Source organism: Vipera ursinii (genome assembly GCF_947247035.1).
Source record: "Vipera ursinii genome assembly, chromosome: W".
Classification (NCBI taxonomy): domain Eukaryota; kingdom Metazoa; phylum Chordata; class Lepidosauria; order Squamata; family Viperidae; genus Vipera; species Vipera ursinii.
Window position 1 is genome coordinate 8,700,016 of NC_139522.1, and position 17,822 is coordinate 8,717,837.

General features: G+C 39.8%; 1 protein-coding gene across 1 annotated transcript in view; it reads right to left on the minus strand.

Annotated features, from left to right (window-relative positions):
* Positions 1–15,898, minus strand: part of LOC310648205 (la-related protein 4B-like) — a 138,677-nt gene extending 122,779 nt beyond the window's left edge. Inside the window, 1 exon segment of the mRNA XM_083375955.1 lies at positions 15,215–15,898. Coding sequence (XP_083232081.1) covers positions 15,215–15,295 — 81 coding nt within the window. The 5' untranslated portion in view covers positions 15,296–15,898.
* Between the last annotated feature and the right edge of the window lie 1,924 nt (positions 15,899–17,822).

Below are 17,822 nucleotides of genomic sequence, written 5' to 3' on the forward strand. Positions count from 1 at the left end.
CGAAACAGTTCAAAACAGAGTTAAACAAATACAGACCGAGACTATATCAGAAGCTCTTCAAACGGTTGCCTTCAGCAACCAGCACCTCCCACACATTCCCCTTTTAAACAGCAGTCTCAAGGCGTGGCTTCTCTTTGCCTTCTCCCGAGGTGCCTCATTGCTTTTCTTTGTTCACTTCTGCTTGTCTGCCTCCTGCTTCGAGCATCCCTGAACAAAGCCAGCTGTGGATCGTCTTCTTCCAATCTTTCAGGCTCACACAGCTGGGTCTGAGGAGGAACAAGACGGGAGGGGCCTGAGTGAGAGCTCTGCAGTGCATCAGAACTTTCCTCTGCAACCAAAGGCTCTCCAAACCCCTCCTCCTCCTCCTCTTCAGAATTGTCCGACTCAGCTGCCGAAACCACAGGCTGACGCTGAATCACAACATCTTGATTCTAGGTTGTACAAGGGAAAGTTACAATACCTTGTTCAGTGGAAAGGCTACCCCCTTTCAGAAGCTACATGGGTGAAATGTACAAATGTGAAAGCAGATAAAGAAGTTTTACAATAAATATCCTCAGAAGCCTTGAGGGAATGCTTAACCTGCTTTTTGTTTCCCCTACAGGAGACTCTTTCTTTCTGATGGGGAGCCGACTGTCAACTTTGAAAATGAGCATGGCTGTGGCCATTTTCCCTATTCATTTTCAGTTGACACATTGAAGGGGGAGGGGGATTGCCAGGTGCTTCGCTAGTCAAAATAATCTTTTGTCTTGTGGGAACCAAGGTCATCGGCTGCTCCTGAGACTGCTGGCTGGGCGTTTCGTGCAAAGCCTGCCAAGAAGATGTATTGGGGAACTTAGTTGCTTGCATAGTTTTAGAGATGGGATGTCTTAACTTTGTATTGGGGAATTGTTACATGTTACTTGGTTTCACTTTTGACATGCCAATACTTTGTAACTAATAAGCATGTTCTTTCAGGAATTTCCAAGCCTCGGAGTTCTGCTTTATTTGTCTCTGTCGGAACCATGACACACATATTATCCCCCCAGTTGAACACTGACAAATATATTGCAACAATAACAGCTTCCCCTCTTGCAAATCAGGTCCAAAATTTATAAAATTCTACATCTATTTGCAATCCAATTTGACCTGTCATACATTGTATGCATGAAGAAAAAATAGTTAACAGGTTAATCAACAATAAAGTTAAAGTTCAAGGCCCTCTGTTAACAATTTGTTATTGTAGGCTTCCAGTTCCAGATCGCAGCGCAGCCAGATGTGTGAGAACACTCTTCACGTTGTCTGGATTTCTTTTGCCGGGGGACCCCTGTAAAGGGGTTGAAAGTTGCCCTGGAGGGGCAACGAGTGGGAGAGAGGACACTCTGGGTGGCGGTAGAAGGGTGGCGGCCCTCCTGTTGGCTTGGAGCAACTCTCCGAACCGACGAAAAAAGGATCAGCCACTCCCATGGCCCATCCCTTCAGCCATTTCCTGCCGAAGCCAAAATTACAACAAAGCACTTGAAAGCACTTGAAAACTGGGTGAGAATTGCCTTCTTCCTTTCCTAATTGTCTACCTTTTCCTGCTAAAAGCTTCTTGAATTTGTTTCCCCCTGCGAGGAGAGAGGGAAGGGATCATTTTTTCCCCCACCCTCCTTAAAGGCGGCGTCTGATCACGTCGGGAGAAAAAGAAAACCTTGAACAGAATAATACTATTTAATTCGACTTACTCCCTCTCTATTTCTGGTGACCCAAAACTCCTATTCTTAAAGAAACTGGCTATTCTATCTATTTGATTAAAAAAGGGAGAAAAGAGAGAAAAGAACTACTTAAAAGGACTTAAAACTGATAAATTTACTCTGTCTGAAAAAGATTTTAAGTACGTTGGGGACATCTTGTGGCCAAACCTGATATAGTAAGTTAATATTTTTCGCAAATAAACCTGTTTATATTTTGGAACTGCCCTTGACATTATCAGCTAAAGATAAAAACCTGAAACAGCTGGAGGTGAACTTAAGGCTTGTGGAAGTGAACATTTACTGACTTTTGTTTAAAAATTAGCCTCCACTAAGGACTATTTGCCATTATTTCAAAATGGAGGCTGATCAGCCACAAACCTCGCTTGACTATAAGCTCATATTAGAAACAATCCATAAAGTCACTGAGATGTTTATCTCCAGACTCCAAGTTACAAACTGTAACCCAGACTTTAACTAAAGAATTTACAACTCAGAATATAACTAAACTGGAACAAACTACTATTGAGACAGAGGAACACAAGGTACAACAAGATATTGAAAAAATTAATACTAAAAACTTGACTCTATCCAAAGAACCAACAACTTTAAAAGTACAAGGAACTATCACAATGGCAAATAACCTTAAGGACCAACAACAAACTATGGGAAAACTTAATACTCAACTCTTGACTTCATCAAAAGAGCCTACAACTTCAGAAGTATACTATGTGCAAGATAGTGATGCTAACATAGAGGACGTGGAAGATCAACAAAAACAGTTTCCTGAAAGCCTGGATAGCCAAGCACTAACTGCAAAACTGGATAAGACTCTCTACTTAAAGCAGATGAACCCAGATGGAAGAGGAATCCAGACCATTCTGGTAGTCTTTGGTAAATAATAGAACCAAAAATTTCAAATATCCATGTTCTCTTTTTCCTGAAATATACTTTGACTAAAAAGCTTAAGTTCTATAGATTGAATATATCTTGCAAGGAAATAGTTCACAAACAGAAGTCAGCATGATAGGGAAGATGAACCATAAACAGAAAGCTTTCGCTGTGTCCCTGCACAACAGATACAGTGCGCTTTCTGACCTTAATAGGGACATTAAGGAAACAGGAAAAGCTATCTGTGATAATAACTCAAATAAGCAGGGGATCGTGGTCCAAGATGAAAAACTTGTTTTTGACAGGGAGAAGTGCGAATCTGGTATTACACACCAGTCATGCAAGAACAAAAAGGCATCCTTCTGGTTGGTGATTCAATTATAAGGGATGTAAATTTAGGAAAGGACACAGAGGTTTTGAAAGAGGTCAGGTGTCTTCCAGGTGCTACTGCCAGTAGGGACAAGAAGCGTATTTCTAAAATAATCAAGAATGCCAGCAAGGACTGTGATGTGGAGGCTATTGTACATCTTGGCACTAACGATCTGTCCCAAAAAGATGTAGTCTCTGTGCAGAATGATTTCCAGAGCTTGGGGCAGGAACTCAGCAGAATAGGCTGTAGGCTTACTTTTTCAGAGGCTTTACCAGTGTATAAGGAGCAAAATGGAAAAGGCCAGCGTATAGCACAATTTAATATGTGGCTAAAGGAGTGGCGTAAAGGGGAAGGCTTTAGATATATTAGTCACAATGTCTGTAGCTGGTCCAATGAAACAATGTACAAAAGAGATTGTTTGCATCCATCAAAGAAAGGGACGGAGTTGCTCGGCTATAAATTCACAGACTTTCTGGAGGAATATTTAAACTAAACAGCGGGGACAGTGAGTTAATTGATACAGAACATCCCTGTCCCCGGCAATCTAAAAATTATAGGGCTATCACTGCATGTAACATAGATGTGTGTGTGGACAAGAATATCAACCTTGCTGTCAAGCAAAATCAAGCTTCTAATAGTGAGTGCCACGCAAAGTGCACTAACCAAATAGGTGGTAAGACAATAGGGAACTCAGGCACCACACAGGTCATGTAGAAAGTAAACACAGGGTCAGTCATAAAGGACTTAAATGTCTATACACCAATGCACAAAGTATGAGCAATAAACAGGGTGAACTAGAAATTCAGGTTAATGAGGGCAGATATGATATTGTCGCCATTACGGAAACATGGTGGGATAAAACCCACAAATCGAACACACCGCTAAAGGGATTTAAATTATTCAAAAGAAACAGACCAAATAAAAGAGGATTTGGAGTTGCTCTCTATATAAGAAATAACTACATCTCTACAGAAATAGAGTACAACAATGATGAAAACTGTAAACTTGAATGCATTTGGGTCAATATAAACGGGAGGAAAAAATGACATTGCCATAGGTGTATACTATAGGCCACCCAACCAAACAGAGAAAATAGATGAACTTTTTGCTAGTCAGCTAACTAAGGTATGTAGGAAGTACATCACAATAGTAATGGGGGACTTTAACTACCCTGACATCAACTGGGAGACAAACTCTGCACCAAGTGGAAGACCAAACAGATTCCTGGCAAACCTAGCAGAGAAGGGAACTAGGAGATTAGCCATTTTGGATCTAATTCTCACTAACAGAGATGAAATGATAGAAAGTGTTGAAGCCACAGGAACCTTGGGAGGAAGTGATCATGCAATATTGGAATTCAACATTATAGAAGCACAAGCAATAGAATACAGTCAAACTAGAGGTCTAATTTCAATAAACTTAGAGAGACCTTGGGAAGGATTCCATGGATGAGAATCCTAAAGGGGAAAACTACTCAAGAAGCTTGGGAAATCTTGAAAAGTGAGATAATAAAGGCCCAGTCTAGCACAATACCAACAAAGAGGAAAAATAACAGCTCTCAAAAGAAACTAGCCTGGCTGCATAAAGAACTCTGATAAATTGAAAGATAAAAAGGACAAGTATAGAAAGTGGAAAGAGGGGCACATAACTAAGGCAGAATATCAGCAAATAGCCCGAGCCTGCAAAGATGAAGTGAGGAAAGCTAAGGCTCAAAATGAACTAAGGCTTGCGACCAAAGTCAAAAATAACAAAAAAGGCTTCTTTCAACATGTAAAAAAGAAGAAAAAAGTGAAGGAAATGATTGGTTCATTAGTGGGGGAAAGTGGCAAGAAGGTGACAAACAACAGGGAGAAAGCAGAACTATTTAACTCATTTTTTTACATCTGTCTTTACACAAAGGGGGAAAACAGTCCAACCTATCAAAAATAGTGCCATAAAAAACAGAATAGAAACACAAGTTAAGATAGGCAAGAAAATGGTAAGTGAGCACCTGTCCAGCCTAGACGAGTTCAAATCACCAGGACCAGATGGATTACACCCCAAGGTTCTCAAGGAACTGGCAGATGTGATCTCAGAACCACTGAACTATATTTTTCAAAGATCCTGGAGCACTGGGGAACTACCAGAGGACTGGAAAAGAGCTGATGTAGTTCCCATCTTCAAAAAAGGAAAAAAAAATGGATCCAGGAAATTACAGACCTATCAGCCTGAACACAATACCTGGGGAGATTCTGGAAAAGCTAATCAAACAACGAATCAGCGAGCACCTAGAGACAAACAAAATCATTACTAAAAGCCAACATGGGTTTATCAAAAACAGATCATGCCAGACAAATCTTATTGCATTCTTTGACCAAGTGACAAAATTAGTGGATCACAGGAATGCTGTGGATATAATTTACTTGGACTTTAGTAAGGCATTTGATAAAGTAGATCACAACTTACTACTTGATAAGATAGAAAAATGTGGGTTAGACATCATCACCACCAGATGGACTCAAAGTCCACTAAATTTGGGTGTACAAATGCTTCCATTGTTGACAACCACCCTGGAATTTTAAAATATATTTTGCTTTTTATTTTTCCCCATGTTGTTAACAATGCATTTCTTATATAATGATTTTGGAAATATTTATGAACTCTATTTATCCCATACCATAAGAAAGCGTGCCACCCCAATTGTAAATCATGCCCCTCCAGATATAACAACCTTTTGTTTTTAAGAATTATCCATTCTTTTATCCATGTTAACACAGATGCTTGATAATATAGAACCCACTGTGGTAGGCCAAATCCTCCATTTTCCTTGGCATCTTGTAACAATTTCCGTTTAATTCTAGCTTTCTTTCCTTGCCAAATAAATTTAAAAATTAGTGAGTTCAAATCTTCAAAAAAAAATTCTCCAATTTTATAGGTATTGTTTGAAATAGAAATAACATTTTCGGTAATAAATTCATTTTCACTGTGGCAATTCTTCCTAATACTGACAATTGAAATTTTTTCCATTTTTCCAAATCCTGATTTATTTGAGTCAATAATTTTGTGCAGTTATCTTCTTTTATCGTTGAACATCTTGCCGTTAACTGTATCCCCAAATTAACCTTTTTGACTATCTGCAATTCTGTCTTTTCCGATATTTGGGGTTTTTTTGCTGTAAGGTTTTTAACTATTACTTTAGTTTTTTCTCTATTTATTTTCAGTCCTGCCATTTCTCCATACTGTTCTCTCTTTCCCAATAGTTTAGGAATCATCTCCAAAGGTTCTTCTAAAATAAACACTAAATCATCAGCAAGTGCTTATAATTTATATATTTCACCTTTTATTTCTAATCCTTTAATTTCTATATCTTGTCTAATATTTCTATTTAAAACTTCCAAAGTGAAAATAAATAACAGTGGAGATAGTGGGCATCCTTGCCTTGTGCCTTTCCTTATCTCAAAATTCTCCATATAATCTCCATTCACAATCACTTTCGCTGTTTGTTTATTGTATATCGTTTTTATCATACTTATACAATTCTGTCCAAAGTCCATTATTTGTAATTGTTGAATCATAAATTGCCAGGAAACGTTATCAAATGCCTTTTGGGCATTCAGAAATACTAGTGCCATTTGTTTTCCTGGATGCAATTCATAGTATTATAATACAGCCATTATCACTCCAAAATTGTTTTTAATTTGTCTCTTTGGTAAAAAACCATTCTGATCTGGGTGTATAAATTCAGTTAAGTATCGTTTCAGTCTCTCTGCCATTATTGAAGTAAAGATTTTATAATCCACATTCAGTAACAATATCGGTCTGTAATTCTTTACCTGTGTCAAATCTGAATCTTCTTTTGGTATTAAAGTGATATTTGCTTCTATCCACGTGTTTGGAAGTTTAGCCTCCAACAAGAGTTCATTACAAATGTCTTTCAACAGATCACTTAGCGTATCTTGTAGGGTTTTATATAACTCCGCCAGTAGTCCATCTGGCCCCAGTGTTTTTTTCATTTTTTTTTCTCTGTTATTTCCATCACTGTTATTTTTTCCTCTAACATAGTCTTATAGGTTTCTGGAATTTTTGGAAGGTTATTTCCTTCCAAATATTGAATCATTCTCTCTCTTGGGATTTCTTCTATATCATAAAAGTTTCTTGTAGTATTCTTTAAATTAAATTTTTTATTTCTTCATTTTTAAATTGTAGAACACCCTTTTCATCTACTAATTTATTTATCATTTTCTTCTCCTTCTTGTTTTTAAAGTTTATAAGCTAACCATCTTCCTCGTTTATTTGCATTTTCAAAAAAGTTTTGTTTTGCTCTTTTTATTTGCTGTGCCAATTTTTCTGAGTCCAACAAATTTATGTTTTATTATTTCCATTTCTCTTTTCAAGGTCTTCTTTTGCAGATTCATTTGCAGTTCTGATTCTAATTTTCCAAATTTCTCTTTTAATAGTACATACTGCTGTCTTTTCTGTTTATTGTTCTTTGCCATGTAAGTTATAGGTATACCTCTAAAATATGCTTTAGGTGTGTCCCATACATTTTATAGTGTTGTATCTTTTTTATTTTCTTTAAAGAAAACTCCATTTCTTTTGTTGCTAGTTCTATAAATTCTCTTTGTTTTAATATAGATTGGTTCAAAGTCCATCTTAAATTTTTTTGTATTCCTCTCCATTTTTAAAGGGTTGTGGTCTGCCCATGAACCTTGTTCTATCTCAATTTCCTGTATATTCATCCTCAATTCAGGTGTCATCCAAATCATATCGATTCGAGACCAGGACTTTTGACTATTTGAATAAAATGTGTATTGTAATTTTCCTGGATTAATTTCCCTCCAAACATCTTGTACTCCAATCTCTTCTATCATATTAAAAAAAGCCTTAGGTAGTTTTCTTCTTCCAGTTTTTCCTGATTTACTGCTTTTATAGTCTATTGTCCCATCCACAATCGCATTAAAGTCTCCTACTAAACAAATGTTTTGGTACTCCAATTCTGTTATTGTTCTATGAAGATTTTGATAGAATTCCTCCTAGTTGTTGTTTGGTGCATACAGGTGAAACTCGAAAAATTAGAATATCGTGAAAATGTTCATTTATTTCAGTAATGCAACTTAAAAGGGGAAACTAATATATGAGATAGACTCATTTACATGCAAAGCAAGATAGTTCAAGCCGTGATTTGTCATAATTGTGATGATTATGGCTTACAGTTCATGAAAACCCCAAATCCACAATCTTAGAAAATTAGAATATTGTGAAAAGGTGCAATATTCTAGGCTCAAAGTGTCCCACTCTAATCAGCTAATTAAGCCATAACACCTGCAAAGGCTTCCTGAGCCTTTAAATGGTCTCTCAGTCTGGTTCAGTAGGAATCACAATTATGGGGAAGACTGCTGACCTGACAGTTGTGCAGAAAACCATCATTGACACCCTCCATAAGGAGGGAAAGCCTCAAAAGGTAATTGCAAAAGAAGTTGGATGTTCCCAAAGTGCTGTGTCAAAGCACATTAATAGAAAGTTATGTGGAAGGGAAAAGTGTGGAAGATAAAGGTGCACAAGCAGCAGGGATGACCGCAGCCTGGAGACGATTGTCAGGAAAAGGCCATTCAAAAGTGTTGGGGACTTTCACAAGGAGTGGACTGAGGCTGGAGTCACTGCATCAAGAGCCACCACACACAGACGGATCCTGGACATGGGCTTCAAATGTCGTATTCCTCTTGTCAAGCCTCTCCTGAACAACAAACAACGTCAGAAGCGTCTTACCTGGGCTAAAGAAAAACAGACCTGGTCTGTTGCTCAGTGGTCCAAAGTCCTCTTTTCTGATGAGAGCAACTTTTGCATCTCATTTGGAAACCAAGGACCCAGAGTCTGGAGGAAGAATGGAGAGGCACACACTGCAAGATGCTTGAAGTCCAGTGTGAAGTTTCCACAGTCTGTGTTGATTTCGGGAGCCATGTCATCTGCTGGTGTTGGTCCACTGTGCTTCATTAAGTCCAGGGTCAACACGGCCCTCTACCAGGAGATTTTGGAGCACTTCATGCTTCCTTCCGCAGACGAGCTTTATGGGGATGCTGACTTCATTTTCCAGCAGGACTTGGCACCTGCCCACACTGCCAAAAGCACCAAAACCTGGTTCAATGACCGTGGGATTACTGTGCTTGATTGGCCAGTAAACTCGCCTGACCCGAACCCCATAGAGAATCTATGGGGCATTGCCAACAGAAAGATGAGAGACATGAGACCGAACAATGCAGAAGAGCTGAAGGCCACTACTGAAGCATCCTGGTCTTCCATAACACCTCAGCAGTGCCACAGGCTGATAGCTTCCATGCCACGCCGCATTGAGGCAGTAATTGCTGCAAAAGGGGCCCAAACCAAGTACTGAGTGCATGCTTATACTTTTCAGAGGTCCGATATTGTTCTATGTACACTCCTTGTTTTATTGATTGCATGTAATATTCTAATTTTCTGAGATTGTGGATTTGGGGTTTTCATGAGCTGTACGCCATAATCATCACAATTATGACAAATCACGGCTTGAACTATCTTGCTTTGCATGTAATGAGTCTATCTCATATATTAGTTTCCCCTTTTAAGTTGCATTACTGAAATAAATGAACTTTTGCACGATATTCTAATTTTTCGAGTTTCACCTGTATATTACTACTAACAATATTTGTTTTTGATGTAAATATATTTCTACCATCACAATTCTTCCTTCTTCATCTGAGCAAATCATTTTAGAGTCTATTGTCTCTTTAATATATATCGCAACACCTCTTTTCTTTTGTTGCACTGATGCATGATAAAGTTTTCCAATTTTGGGGTATTCCAACAGCTTATAATGTTTTTTTATGTGTGTCTCTTGCAAGCAAATTATATCTATATTTAATTTCTTTAGTTTCCTAAAGATTTTGCTTCTTTTTGATGGGGAGTTTAATCTGTTTATATTCATTGAAAAAAATCAATTTTCTTTCTCCATTTCAGTTATTTATATTTAGGTCTAGTAGATCTCGTAATCCTCTGTTCTCTGGCCATTCCTTCATTCTCTTGCTCAGATTTTGCTTTCTGTTCTAATTGTCTAGGTGCTTCTTCAGTTGCATTTTCCATTTGTTTCTGTTCTTTTCTCTCTTCTTGTCGATGTTGTGCTCCTTCATCTAGAAATGGTGTTTCTTTCATCAAAATATTCTGCTTTCCAGATTGAATCCAATTGGTATCTTGTATTATTCCAGTTGATTAAAATCCCTTCTGGCATTAACCATCTAAAGTTTATGCCTTTTGCAAACAGCTTTGTGGTTAAAAAACAATATTGTCTTTGGTATCTGCTTTAAGACAATTTCTTTACTCTTATATTGTAATGGTTCCTCTCAAACTCTTCTCAGTATTTCATCCCGTGTTGTTTTCTTTATAAATCTCACGTGCACTTCTCTGGGTAGTTTATGTTTTCTTCCATAGCTTGAATTCATTTGGAATATTTCTTCTATCTCCATTTGCATCTCTGCTCTGTCTGCTTTCAGAGCCTCTGCCAAAAGCTCAATAATCACAACTGCTATATTTTCTTCTCTATCTTCAGGGATATTTTGAAATCTTAGGTAGTGTTCCACTTTTTCCATTTCTAAGATCGCCACCACTCCTTCAAGATTTTGATTTGGTTGTTCCAGTTTCTCATTTTCTTGCAGTAATATTTCCATTTTTTTATCAATATCTTCTGTTTTATTTTCCATTTTCTGAATTCTTTGTTCATTTTAAGCATCATTTGATGGTGAACTTCAAATTGAGATTTATATCCAAAATTTCTTCACTTAATTTGTCATTTACTTTTTGTCTCTTCATGATTTTTTGCATTGATTCTTGAATCAATTTTAATGTGGATTGCATCTCATTTTGTGCAGTGCTTATTTTCTCACACTGCAACAGTTTTGATAGATCCCTGGGTTGGACTAGGTCAGGGTTGGTGAACCTGTGGCACGCGGAGCCGTCCCTGTGGGCATGCGCACCATCACCCCGGAAGGAGGCGAGACCAGGCTCCTCCCCTCCGCCTCTCCACATGCACCTGCGCTCTCTTTCTCTCTCTCTGCACTCTGAGTCGGAGCAGGGCTGGATGGTGGCGGCAGCTGCCAGCGCGGGTCCAGGAAAGCCTGCAGAGTGATTTTGCAGGGGGCCCTCCATGGCCGATCCAGGCAGCAGAGGCCTTCTCCAAGCCTCTGGAGCTCGGATCGGGCCGCTGGGGTGCTGCAAAATTGCCCCGTGGCCATGGATTCGAGCTCCATAAGGAAGGCAGGACGATCTGGGGGGGGAGGGGAATGGCAGCAGGAGAAAGGGGATCTGTGCGGCGTGTGGGAGGGAATGGCGGTGGGAGAAAGGGGATCTGTGCGGGGGGAACCGGACAGTTTTGGTGTAGCGCAGATCTTTACCTCCTCTCAGCCTCAGCCTTGGCAGCGCACTCTCCTCCCGCTAAAACGTGGCCCTGCTGAGGTGTTATGGAAGACCAGGATGCTTCAATAGTGGCCTTCAGCTCTTCTGCATTGTTCGGTCTCATGTCTCTCATCTTTCTCTTGGCAATGCCTCATAGATTCTCTATGGGGTTCAGGTCAGGCGAGTTTGCTGGCCAATCAAGCACAGTACTCTCACGGTCACTGAACCAGGTTTTGGTGCTTTTGGCAGTGTGGGCAGGTGCCAAGTCCTGCTGGAAAATGAAGTCAGCATCCCCATAAAGCTCGTCTGCGGAAGGAAGCATGAAGTGCTCCAAAATCTCCTGGTAGACGGCTGCGTTGACCCTGGACTTAATGAAGCACAGTGGACCAACACCAGCAGATGACATGGCTCCCGAAATCAACACAGACTGTGGAAACTTCACACTGGACTTCAAGCATCTTGCAGTGTGTGCCTCTCCATTCTTCCTCCAGACTCTGGGTCCTTGGTTTCCAAATGAGATGCAAAAGTTGCTCTCATCAGAAAAGAGGACTTTGGACCACTGAGCAACAGACCAGGTCTGTTTTTCTTTAGCCCAGGTAAGACGCTTCTGATGTTGTTTGTTGTTCAGGAGCGGCTTGACAAGAGGGATACGACATTTGAAGCCCATGTCCAGGATCCGTCTGTGTGTGGTGGCTCTTGATGCAGTGACTCCAGCCTCAGTCCACTCCTTGTGAAAGTCCCCAACACTTTTGAATGGCCTTTTCCTGACAATCCTCTCCAGGCTGTGGTCATCCCTGCTGCTTGTGCACCTTTTTCTTCCACACTTTTCCCTTCCACATAACTTTCTATTAATGTGCTTCGATACAGCACTTTGGGAACCTCTAACTTCTTTTGCAATTACCTTTTGAAGGGTGTCAATGATGGTTTTCTGCAAAACTGTCAGGTCAGCAGTCTTCCCCATGATTTTGATTCCTACTGAACCAGACTGAGAGACCATTTAAAGACTCAGGAACACTTTGCAGGTGTTATGGCTTAATTAGCTGATTAGAGTGGGACACTTTGAGCCTAGAATATTGCACCTTTTCACAATATTCTAATTTTCTGAGATTGTGGATTTGGGGTTTTCATGAGCTCTAAGCCATAATCATCACAATTATGACAAATCACGGCTTGAACTATCTTACTTTACATGTAATGAGTCTATATCATATATTAGTTTCCCCTTTTAAGTTGCATTACTGAAATAAATGAACTTTTGCATGATATTCTAATTTTTCAAGTTTCACCTGTATATTGTTCTGTGGGCGAGATAGTGAAAAGTGTATGTGGTACATTGTCCTGTGGGCTTTCTTAGCAATGGATAGTACAACTGAAATATTACTCATATTGTTTCACAGAATCATACAGCTGGAAGGGACCTTGGAGATCTTCTAGTCCAGGGCTTTTCAACCTTTTCACCCATTGTACCACTTTTAGGATATGGTAACATCCGAGTACCACCAGTCACCTAGCAAGGTGTCAAAAACTTGATGACAAAAAAAAATAAATGGAAAAAAGTGATGGAGTACAGGTGGTCCTCGACTTACAACAGTTTGCTTAGTGACTGTTTGAAGTTACAATGGCATTGAAAAAGTGCTCCCCAAGCCACAGCCAAGACACCTGCCTGCCCGCCCAGCAGCGCTCTTCCTCCTATCCAAGGTTTTCATTGGTGTGAGCATTTCTGTTGAGGATTGCTAGCAGGGGGGGGGGGTGTTTGGTTTTTATTCCCCCACCCCCTCTGCTGGGTGGTTGCAGCAGGTTTTGGTCACTTCACATGACCCTGGGACACTGTGACCGTCATATGTGTTGCCAAGCATCAGTTGCCAAGCATCTGAATATAAATCACAAGACCCTGGAGATGCTGCAACATTCCAGCTGATTGGTGCTTCTTCTGGGCTCAGCAGAAGCGCCAAGAACAGTGCTGAGCTCCAGCTGAAGCCTGGCGCTGATCCTGGCACTTCCGCTGAGCCCTGACAGCCCTGCAGCTCCAGCCATCTCTCGCTCAGGCTTGTGCAGTGCTGCCACCGGTTCAGCTCATTCCCCTCCCCTGTTACCACTTTTCTAGGATGGTCACATACCACCTGCTAGGTGCCAATGTACCACAGGTGGTACCCATACCACTGGTTGAAAAGCCCTGTTCTAGTCCAACCCCCAAAGTAGTATATATGTTCTTGCACCTTCACAAAGTACTTCAGATCACCAGAAAAATAAATTTAGACTAACAAAACAAAAAGTACCAATGCTTGAAACACAGAAACCTAATTGTCAAGGAATGAAGAAGAGTAATGGTTACAATTTCCTGTCATTCAATTTATTTGTAACAATAAATGGCTGCTCATGTTGGGAATTACTGTAATCCAGCACACCTAGAAGGCCCTAGGTTGATACAACACATCTTTTTCCTATGTGGAATTAGTAATTTCTTCAGACTATAATAATGGTGGAGTTCCATTTCTCCCATTCAGTCAGAATTGAAGAAGGTTCTTGGATGAGAAGCAAACCGGTTTTAAGGAAAAACAAAGGAAGTCTAGTTGTCTTTTGAAAAAAAGCACCTTTGGGACAACCATGACCTGGATAACCGAGAATCTCCATAGACACTCTGAACAAAACATTTTTAAAAACTTTGTATACACCCCTACATCAGGGCCATGTCTGTATTTGGCAATATGTAATTAGTACAATTAAATTATTTATCTTAAATATGCAAATGAACAATGTCCACCAATTCAGAAACCAATAAAAATGATTCAGGGTATATTTATGAAATGTAGTTCTACTGAAATCAGTATGAAAATCTAATCACAACTTAAATCCTCTTTAATTTCTATGGCAGTCAAATGCAATCCTTGTACAAGTACTACTGTTATTAAAAATAATGCTTTCTATTGTTAACAGCAATTTAGATAATCTGATATGGCTTTAGTAACAATTTAGATGCCTGAGGGCATACTTCAAGTTGATTCCAAAAATTTTCAAAATGGATGAAGGAAGCAAGTTTCTCATTAAAGAGATACCTCAGAGAAATGTAATTAATACCCTGTTCCTTCTGTTTGATCAAAATACAAATGTTATTCCATCATTTCTACAATCTCACTGTATAGGGAAATTAACTTTGGAACACTGCCTTTGCAAAATCTCATCCAATACCTCCTTCCCCTGTTGGGATTTGGTAAATGAACTGTGCCTGTCTTCTCTGCTATGAATTTAAACATGAAAATAAATCTTGTTTGCCGAATGAATGACTGTAATAGATACTTGTATTAAAGACATGCAATATTGTAAGAATCCCATTTTCATTTTTATACGTTATTTTGTAGAGACTAACTTTCCCAGAAGAACCAATGAGCCATTTCTTAGTAGAGAATCAGTTATAAAAGCTTTTGTGTAGCAGCAGGAAACTGTGAACAAACTGTAAATTGCAACTCTAATATATGGTAACACATTTCTCAGTCTGGACTAATACCACTGGTCAGGAGTAAACAGATTTCTGAACCATAACTCCTACTATTCTTAGCCTCTAGCAATGCTTTCAGAGCTGATAGGATTTGAAGTTGAAACCATAAGGAGACCATCTGCTGCCCCCTACTATTGACAAAATCAATTATGTAACTTCTTCATTTAAGTTAGTATTAGTCAGCATAACTAAAATCTAAAAACGTACATTAAAGTGGCATGAGAAGACTATTTGCTACAAATGGATTTTGTAAAATTCAATGACAAATTACCAAAGGCAAGCACATACAGCATAATACACAGTGCTTAATTACATTTGCAAGCTACAGCTAGTCAAGATGATCTGAATACTTACCAGATGAGAACTGTCCTTAACTTCTTGTACTTGCTGTACCTGCGGTTCAGCCACAACTTTAGTGTCCTGATCAGAAGTCATGAGCTGCCTGCTTTTTGGCTCCTCAAAGAGAAATATATGGATTACCTAAGCTGGAAAAAAAATTACAAAAAAAAACATAATTTATGTTCCATACAGATAATAGTAGTAAGCTGACACCACCACAATGAATAATAATTGATATTATACCTAAACATACAGTGTATATGAAAAAAAATCTGATATGTATATCTTATGAAAAAACATTCAATTCTCTTCTATCTCATTAGCAGAAACACTTATTTTTCCAATACATAAGTTTTAACATGCTGAAAAGTCACCTTGTTTAGCACATGTTGCATTAATTCAGAGGATATCAGACAAAGCTTGGGGCAGGAATTTGAAGGGCTATCCCTGTCTGCGCAAAGTTCTGCTCAACTGTCTTCAGATTCAATCTAGAGCAGGGGTGTCAAACTGCAGGCCGGACACGTCATGCAGAAGCCGCGCCCACCCCATTGCCGGCAATGGCAAAACAGTCCCGATACGTTGCATGACATCACGTGATGTTGTGAGTTTGACATGTCTGATCTAGAGCTACTGTTGTGCTTCTAGAGAAGGGCTTTTCAACCTTTTCACAGATTGTTCCACTTTTAGGACATGACAATATTTGAGTACCACCAGTGCTTAGCAAGGTGTCAAAAACTTGATGACTAAAAAAAGGGGGGGGGGATTTGGGGTTTTACTGGTTAAGATTCATTTGTTGTTATAGAAATGGCTAGTTTATAATATTATGGAAAAGTAAAAAGTTGAGGTTCAATGTTAATGCTTCCTTCTACTGCAACAGAAGAAGTCAGAAGTCAATGCCTTTTCTTTTCTTTTGCCCTTCTCCCCCTCACTTTTTTCCTGTTTTCCTCCCCACTGTGTCCTACTATTTGCTTTTGTATTTTTGTATTTTATTCTATAATCTAATAAAATGTTACAAACTGTAAAAAAAAAGGAAAAAAGTACCGGTTTTAATTTCTTCAGTGGCGGTTCCTTTGCTGAACCACTTTCCCTTTACACTGAGAAATGTATGATGAATTTCTCAATATTTATAAATATGCACCACTACCTTGATGGTCAGGTGGCTGGTTGTCCCTGCTTCCTCTTTCCCTCTCCTGTTTGTCCTCACCCTTCGCTTGCAAAAGCCCCCACACACACACACACTTCCCCCCCAAAGGATTTCCTCTCTCAACCCACCTCCCCCAAAGCCTTTCCTCTCTACCTCTCACACCTCGTCTGACAAAAGCCTTTTCTTTTCTGACTCTTTCTCCAACGTCTTTTTTTCTCTCCCTCTCCCACCAAAACTGCCTTTTATAATAGCCTCTCCTGTCTCCATCCTCCTCCTCCTTTCTCTTCCGGGTGTGCTGGAAGCGCCGATCCTGGGGCCTTTGTCTTGCCCCAGCAGCCCTCCAGCTCCTGAGGACTCTCTCACAGCAAGTCCTGTGCTGCACCACTTTAGCTCGTTCCCTCCCCCACTACACTTGTCTAGGCTGGGCAGGGTCACGTACCACCTGCCAGGTGCCAATGTACTACTGGTTGAAAAGCCCTGTTCTAGAGAATATGTCTCTCAGTTGTTTTGTTCTATTTTCTGAATTTAGTTGGATTATGTTAGGCATATAATTAAGCCTACCTGGTTGGGTTGGAAATATATAAGCCATGATGTATGATATCACTTTAAATGTGATGTTTGGCCAAGGGTGTGTTTGCCTCAAAATGGCCATAAGAGGGAGCTAGGGATGTAGTTTCTCTCTCTCTGCTCTCGCTGTTTTTTCACTGTTAGTTACTCTGTTACTGCTATTGTTGGTTTGCTACTGTGTTAAACCTGAACAACTGTGTTTTGACCTTTGGACCGGTATTTGGAATACTCCTTGGACTGTTACTATCGTTTATCTGTTCTTTACACGTGTATGACCTGGACTGTTTATTTTTGACTGTGCTTTGTATTACACCACAAAGTAAAGTATTCTGTTTTTCACACCTCAGTGTATCTGTGTGGTTACTGTGTGCACTTTGCTGCTCTCAGTACCCTTTTTTGTCTGTGCAACTTCTTGTTAGCTCGAGGAGATCTCTGCACAATTCCTGACATTGGTTATGGGCCCAGGAATGTACTGAGAGCTAATATACACAGTACCATATCAAGAATCTGCTGAGTTTGTGTTAACAATCCAGTTTGAAACAATGGCACAAGAACAGTCAACAGGCATCTCCTGGATAACCCGGTTAGATGGGACAAACTATGTTTCCTGGTCCACAAAATGCTGCTTGCTTCTGCGCAAGGAAGGACTATGGGCTGTAGTGCATAACCCACCAGATGTGACTGCCTGGGATCCAGAAGATGGGGACGATGCAAGGAAGATAAATTTAACTGTGACAACAAAAAAGCTCTTTGCATAATTGGACTAACACTGAATGACCAGCAGCTTGTCCATATCCGTGGTGAGGAGTCTGCTGCTAGGTGTTGGGACATTTTGCGAAGAATTTATGTTCGTGATAGTGTGGGTGCACATATACACCTTACACGCAAACTGTTTAGAGCTCGTCTTCAGAA